The sequence below is a fragment of the Thermobia domestica genome, chromosome 4, assembly GCF_964235325.1.
Source record: "Thermobia domestica chromosome 4, izTheDome1.hap1.1, whole genome shotgun sequence".
Classification (NCBI taxonomy): Eukaryota; Metazoa; Arthropoda; class Insecta; order Zygentoma; family Lepismatidae; genus Thermobia; species Thermobia domestica.
The window spans coordinates 297,945,850-297,954,233 of record NC_137457.1 but is presented as its reverse complement, the minus strand read 5'-3'; the positions used below and the strand labels follow the sequence as shown (position 1 = coordinate 297,954,233).

General features: G+C 35.6%; 1 protein-coding gene across 1 annotated transcript in view; it reads left to right on the top strand.

Moving 5' to 3' along the window:
* Window positions 1-203: 203 nt before the first annotated feature.
* LOC145684226 (progestin and adipoQ receptor family member 4-like) overlaps window positions 204-8,384 on the top strand; it is a 39,491-nt gene continuing 31,310 nt past the window's right edge. The window contains exon 1 of the mRNA XM_081756316.1: window positions 204-417. Within this exon, the coding sequence (XP_081612442.1) occupies window positions 237-417 (181 nt within the window). The 5' untranslated portion in view covers window positions 204-236. The remainder of the gene's footprint in view (window positions 418-8,384) is intronic.

The following is an 8,384-nucleotide window of genomic DNA, read 5'->3' as shown; positions in this document are numbered from 1 at the left end:
CTATAATTAAGGATAATTTTAGGATATATTAAGAGTATATATGAGTAATGTAAAATAACCACAGAATTTTATTTCTATTCTGTATAACATAGTCTATACAATATTTTTCCTGACTTGCTGAGTACAAAATTTTTTGCATGGTCTTTTACTACTAATGTGATTCCTGATTGTAATGTTGGTTTTATCTTTATTTGCTAGGTATCCCCATCGTCTACATTTTGGTTTGTGTTCCTCAGATGATCCGTTGGGATGAACTGCAGATGACGTTTCTTCCGTGGTGCCACATCGTGGGTAGCGTGGCACCGTGGATCGGCAGCTTCATCTATCATCTGTTCATGAACCTGGACGGAGGAGCTGACATCTATTATCGACTTCTGCAACTCGATATGTTGGGTATATGGATAAGTCAAAGTTTTGGTAAGTTTTCCTTTTAAATATTATACTTTATAAAATATTTAGGTATATGTATAACCATATTAACTTCTTATAATTAAAATATAATCAAAAGTGGTAACACTAGGAGAATGGATTATAATCAAATATGTTAGTCATAGATGGAGAAACAGGATAAAGGACATGGGCCTCATATAAATTCTATCTGAAGGCCTTCCAAAGTTTCTCAGCCTATAAGAGTTTTTTTTTTTTCAATTATCAGAATTATTGATTATATACTTCGTATCTTCAACCGAAATGCTGTTCGTATGTAAAGAATGCCATCTTCTACGTGTGGTGGCTTGTGCCACAAATATGTCATCGTCGGAGGGATCTTGTGGGAAACATCCCCGATAGCAAAAAGGCCAACGAGAACTATCATTTCAAACAATTGGCAGTCGATTGTCGACTCCACGTGGAGTTTTATTTGCCACAATTCCAAATGCTGTCCTGTAAGTTAGTTTCGACTCGACTCTCTGTTTCCAAGACCAGTTTCCTTGTTCTTACATTTTGCGTGAAATCTGTTTCGTATTAGCCATAGTACTGGGAAGAAAGAACAGACACAGTCTGTATTAAGACGTTGCAACCCCGCAAATGCGGTCAAAAGAAGAATGGAGGGAGGAAGGGATGCTGTTGTGAAAATAAGCATGGGAACTTGAAAGAAATTTGCCGAACTGCACTCCTGTTGAGTGAACGCACTATACGTTTTTTGTTAGTAAATGCTTAGTGCAGTTGATAAAAATGAAAGTGACTATGTTTGTGACTCCATACTAGGGATGGCCAGACGGATCCGGATCTCGGATATCCGGATCCTATAAGATCCGGATCCGGATTCTATAATATCCGGATCTTGGATCCGGATCCGGAATTTCGGATCTTGGATGCGGATCCGAAGTTTCGGATCTTGGATCCGGATCCGAAGTTTCGAATCTTGGATCCGGATCTGGATGTTCGGTTCCTGGATCCAGATCCGAAATTTCGAAGTTCAGATTCAGACTCCTGTTTTGCATATTTTAGGCCTTAGATTCAGACCCAGAACTAAAATATCCATATGTATAAAATATATATAAAATTTACTAGGTTTTCGGATCCGGACCCAAGATCCGATTTTTTGGATCCGGACCCAAGATCTGGTTTTTCGGATCCGGACCCAAGATCCGGATTTTCGGATCCGATCCAATATCCGGATTTTCGGATCCGGATCCAAGATCCGAAATCTCGGATCCGGATCCAGTGTCCGGATATCCGGACCCAAGTGGATCCGGATATCCGAATCCAAAAATATCCGGATCTGGCCATCCCTACTCCATACCTCTTGAACCAACCAACCGATCTCGCGGGACTGGGAGTGTTTTTGTCATAGTACGAGAGAAATAAATGCTTAACTTTCTTACTTAGCTTTTCCGTTTTATCGCATGCAAATTGTCAAGTACGAATATTTTGTAATTTACAATCACTGGTCATCTCATGCAGGAATATCTATTTTTAGCAGCTATAACAAACTTGTTTCCTTTTTTCAAATTAATATGTTTACTGATAGGAGGGGAAAGTGTAATATTTAGATATATACATTCCAGTTTATGATCAGTTCAATTACCGTTCGATCACCTTTGATTGACAAGTATGAGTAGATAAATTTTATCAATTCGTATTTCGGTTTGCAACCAAATGGTGACTGATTTTTTGAACGAAAGTTTTAGAAATAAGAAATCAATAAACTGGTTCACAAGTTCTATTATTTTCAACTGTTAAAAATATTAACCAAAAAGCACCTAATAAAATGTTAACCAAAAAACAAAGCAAAACATAGGCGAATACAAAACTTTGCTTCTTATTTTACAGCATAATATTAAAAAATATTAAAATTTTACTAACTGTACCAGATTAGAGAGAAATACAAATTTTCATTTAGTGAGACTTTTGCAAGTAGTAGGCCCCGACGTATGTCCAGCCGAGTCAGCAAAAATTTTTGTGACGTCATAGGTCAAAGGTCAATGACCTAGGGGTACCTAGGACCACCCCCTCTAAATTTTGGCAGGGGTACCTTGGCCCACCCCTTAAATTTTGGCAGGGGTACATAGGACCACCCCGCTTAAATTTTGGAAATTGCCAAATCTAAAAATTGGGTATGGTAGCCTAGGACCATAGTATGTACCTCTATCAGTATTGGGTGTCTATGTCGTTCCCTTTCATGGGTAAAAAATTGCCAAAAATTGAAATTTCGGGGGTTTTTGACCTAATTTATCCCCTTGGATGAGGTGTTATTACCTTATATAGTTATATGGGCGTATACAGGGGTCCATTACCTTTCATAAGACATGGGAATATTAATGCACCCCTTTAAAAATTTGGGAGGGGTACCTTGGCCCACCCCTTCAATTTTGGAAATTGCCCAATTTCAACATTTGGTATTATAGTATAGGACCCTAATATGTATTATGATAAATTTGGATGGTCCACCTCGTTTCCTTTTAGGGGTACCAAATTGCCAAAAATATAAACGTAAGCAATACGTTGTACCACGTGTTTGGTTTTTGGCTCAATTTATCCCCTTTGATGAGATGTTATTACCTTATATGGTTATATGGTCATGTATAGGGGTCCATTACCTTTCATAAGACATGGGTATATTTGTGCACCCCTTGAAAAATTTGGGAGGGGTACTTTGGCCCACCCCTTAAATTTTGGAAATTGCCCAATTTCAACATTGGGTATTATAGTACAGGACCCTAATATGTATTATGATAAATTTGGGTGGTCCACCTCGTTCCCTTTTAGGGGTACAAAATTGCCAAAAATTCAAATTTCGGGGGGTTTTGACCTAATTTATCCCCTTGGATGAGGTATTATTACCATATATAGTTATATGGGCGTATACAGGGGTTCATTACCTTTCATAAGACATAGGTACATTAATGCACCCCTTGAAAATTTTGGCAGGGGTACCTTGCCCCACCCCTTAAATTTTGGAAATTGCCCAATTTCAACATTGGGTATTATAGTATAGGACGCTAATATGGATCACTATAAATTTGGGTGGTCCACCTCGTTCCCTTTTAGGGGTACAAAATTGCCAAAATATAAACGTAAGCAATACGTTGTACCACGTGTTTGGTTTTCGACCTAATTTATCTCCTTGGATGAGGTCCTATTACCTTATATGATTATATGGTCATGTATAGGGGTCCATTCCTTTCATAAGACATAGGTACATTAATGCACCCCTTGAAAATTTTGGCAGGGGTACATAGGACCCCCACCCCCCTTAAATTTTGGAAATTGCCAAATCTAAAAATTTGGTATGGTAGCCTAGGACCTTAGTATGTACCTCTATCAGTATTCGGGGTCTATGTCGTTCCCTTTCATGGGTAAAAAATTGCCAAAAATTCAAATTTCGGGGTTTTTTGACCTAATTTATCCCCTTGGATGAGGTGTTATTACCTTATATAGTTATATGGGCGTATACAGGGGTCCATTACCTTTCATAAGATATGGGTATATTTGTGCACTCCTTTAAAAATTTGGGAGGGGTACCTTGGCCCACCCCTTAAATTTTGGAAATTGACCAATTTAAACATTGGGTATTATAGTACAGGACCCTAATATGTATCGTGATAAATTTGGATGGTCCACCTCATTCCCTTCTAGGGGTACAAAATTGCCAAAATATAAACGTAAGCAATACGTTATACCACGTGTTTGGTTTTTGGTCGATTTTATTCCCTTTGATGATGTGTTATTATCCTATATAGTTATATGGTCATGTATAGGGGTCCATTACCTTTCATAAGATATGGGTATATTCGTGCACCCCAGGAGGGGTACTTTGGCCCACCCCTTAAATTTTGGAAATTGCCCAATTTAAACATTTGGTATTATAGTACCGGATCCTAACATGTATTATGATAAATTTGGATGGTCCACCTCGTTTCCTTCTAGGGGTACAAAATTGTCAAAATATAAACGTAAGCAATACGTTGTACCACGTGTTTGGTCTTTTGGCCCAATTTATCCTCTTGGATGAGGTTCTATTACCTTATATGGTTATATGGTTATGTATAGGGGTCTATTCCCTATCATAAGACATAGGTACATTTGTGCACTCCTTTAAAAATTTGGGAGGGGTACTTTGGCCCACCCCTTAAATTTTAGAAATTGCTCATTTTATATATTTGGTATTATAGTACTGGACCCTAACATGTATTATGATAAATTTGGGTGGTCCACCTCGTTCCCTTTTAGGGGTACAAATTGCCAAAATATAAACGTAAGCAATACGTTGTACCACGTGTTTGGTTTTACCTAAGTTATCCCCTTGGATGAGGTTCTATTACCTTATATGGTTATATGATTATGTATAGGGGTCTATTCCCTATCATAAGACATAGGTACATTTGTGCACTCCTTTAAAAATTTGGGAGGGGTACTTTGGCACACCCCTTTAATTTTGGAAATTGCCCCTTTTTACATGTTTGGTATTATAGTATAGAACCCTAATATATATTACTATAAATTTGGGTGGTTTACCACGTTTCCTTTGATGGGTACGAAATTGCCAAATTTTAGTACAACCACGTGTTTGGTTTTGGCTCAATTTATCCCCTTGGATGAGGTCCTATTACCTTATATGGTTATATGATCATGTATAGGGGTCCATTCCATATCCCCTTAAATTTTGGAAATTTTCCAATTTAAGCATTCGGTATCATAGTACATGACCTCAACATGTATCATGATAAATTTGGGTGGTCCATCTTGTTCCCTTTCATGGGTAAAAATTACTAAAATATAAACATAAGCAATATGTTGTACCATGCGTTTGGTTTTTGGCCCAATTTCTTCCCTTTGATGGAGGTTCTATTACCTTATATGGTTATATGGTCATGTATATGGATTCATTTCCTATCATAAGACATGGGTACATTGACGCACCCCTTGAAAAATTTGGGAGGGGTATCTTGGCTCATCCACTCGGTTTTAGAAATTGTTTTAATATAAGCATTTGGTATCATAGTACAGGACTTCAATATGTACCACTATAAATTTGAATGGTCCACATCGTTCCCTTTCATGGGTAAAGAACTACCAAAAATCGAATTTCGGAGGTTATTGACACCTATTTAGCACGTTATATGGTTTATTACCTTTATATGTTTATGTTCCCTTTTAAATTTGGGAATTATCAAATAACAAAATTCGGTAAACGTTTTCTAGGACCCATTGGTATTCCTCTTATGGCCAAATATTCAAAATTTAAATGTTATTGACCGGCTTTATTATTGAATAAGTACAGGATTTATTACTTTTTCATAAGACACAGGTGTATTTGTGTACCAATATTTAATTTTGGGAGGAGTACATTTCTTATTGTCATATCAATAATTGGTAATTGTTCTTTGGGTAAATCATTATGATCACGTGATCAGTTATTGACCTATGATGGGATTAGGAGTCCAGGACATTGGTACATTGAAACTTTGTAGGATAATTTGAGAATGTGTCATTGGTATTGATTATTACAGCCAAATATAAACGTAAGCAATACGATGTACCACGTGATTGACCTTGATGAGGTAGTGTACAGGGATACATAGCTAACCTTATTGAATCTTATGACTCATAGTCTTAAGGGAATACATGCTACAACACTGGCAAAGTTATTGTTGATGCAATTTGATTGGTTGATCACTATCTTTCGTGCAATCTGATTGGTTGATCACTATCTTTCGTGCAATCTGATTGGTTGCTGATTTTCAAATCTTTGCTGCATTCAGTTTTTAAGTTTTGTTTAACATTTAAAAATCTTGGTTTCGTTCAACATTTTTTACTCACTGATAAATATGATCAAAACCGTTTATTTGTTAATCGAATAGTTAAAAACCGGATAAAGTTTGACGGTTAACCGTGAAACGTAAATTTTTTTTAGTTTGAAATTTTTTGTTTTAATTTTTTGTTTCAGAATTTTGTTTGAAATTTTTTGTTGCAAAATTTTGTTTGAAATTTTTTTGTTTAAAATTTTTTGTTCGAAATTTTTGTTTTGAAATTTTTCGTTTCAGAATTTTGTTTGAAAATTTTTTTTTGTAAATTTTTTGTTTAAAATTTTTTTGTTTGAAATTTTTTTCGTTTCAAATTTTTGTTTAAAATTTTTGTTTGAAATTTTTCGTTTCCAAATTTTGTTTGAAATTTTTTGTTTCAAAATTTTGTTTGAAATTTTTTTTTGTTTCAAAATTTTGTTTGAATTTCTTTCGTTTGAAATTTTTTTGTTTGAATGTTTTTCGTTTCAAAATTTTGTTTCAAAGGTTTTTGTTTGAAATTTTTTGTTTCAAAGTTTGGTTTGACATTTTTAAAGTTTGTGCACTCATTAGTAAAGAACCGGAACTGTTTAGAACTAAAACCTCTGGCAACATTGTGGTGCAATAGTACACGTTAGAACATGATGCAATAGTACACGTCAGAATATGGGGTTGTACTTGAAATGAAAAAAACACAATTCATTGAAATGGATCATTTTATTACATTCCACATACATCCATACCAGATATGTGATCTGGATATTGTCGATAAAATGTATTTTGAACTTCTTGTACTAGTTTGTCTTTAGCATATAATTTTAATTCCAGTTGAAGTCTTTTAAGGTCTAATGCAATATCAATTGATGGAAACTCAATGTCCATTTGATCACAAATAAACTGTTTATCAATACAGGTATGCACCCGACAACCATCACAATATCTAGATACATGTTGTACAATATGCATAACACATTTTTCAAAATAGTACTTTTTCAGGAATATACTTGTTTTGTTGCACACTTCCACTGCATGTTTCACACACTGAAATACGCTGATAAATTTGTTCCATTCAGTTTGTGTTAGATACACCATATTGCGAGGGACATGGAATGTACTCTTTTTACGTAACAGCACCATCTTCTCTTCGAGGACTGTACGCAGCACCACTTCATGATTTGAGCCTAATGATTTGACTATGGTCACATTTAGCTCATCGTTCATTTGGTCGATTCGTGCCATTCTTCACAGGGCAGTTGTACACCAAATTGTTCTGCTTTGCCCAATCGAATCACAGGTTTAAATGTTCTAGCACTGATACCAATCATCACATGCTTTGTTTATTGGATAATAGCTTGCGAAGATGAATTCTTTATCGTTAGAAGTACACATCTTTCCTCCTGAAAAGCACTTGCTCAAATGATTTCACGGTATTGGTTGATTTATAGAACTACGGCTGACGTCATGTGTTGACGTTTGAATTCATGGTTTCATCACAGTTGCTGACGTCATGCTGACCAACCACATTCATACAACTATGTCTGATGTGCTGACGTTTGAATTCATGATTTTGCTGACGAATCTGGCTGTGTACTAAATTCAAACTGATGACTTCGACCCAAGAGTTTTATAGCATAAAGATACAGATCCAGTACTTAAGAAACGCAGCAGTTCTTCTTGTTTTGATGCTTCCATGGGTAAATATCTTGCTGGTAAAATTATATTCTTATCATTTTCAAGCTTCACTACGATTCTTAATCCAAACTCTGTAGCGATCATTTGGCTAGCTAAGATTCTATAAGGAACATTCTGTTGTAAATCAGTAATCTTGGTAAATGATTTCATCACATCACGCGTGTTTAGAAACTGCAGACAAGTAGCCATGATGATGTTATCATGAATACTAACGCGAACGATAATGCAAACTGATGACGTTTCATTATCATGTTCTGACGTGTACTATTGCATCATGTTCTAACGTGTACTATTGCACCACAATGTTGCCAGAGGTTTTAGTTCTAAACAGTTCCGGTTCTTTACTAATGAGTGCACAAACTTTAAAAATGTCAAACCAAACTTTGAAACAAAAAATTTCAAACAAAAACCTTTGAAACAAAATTTTGAAACGAAAAACATTCAAACAAAAAAATTTCAAACGAAAGA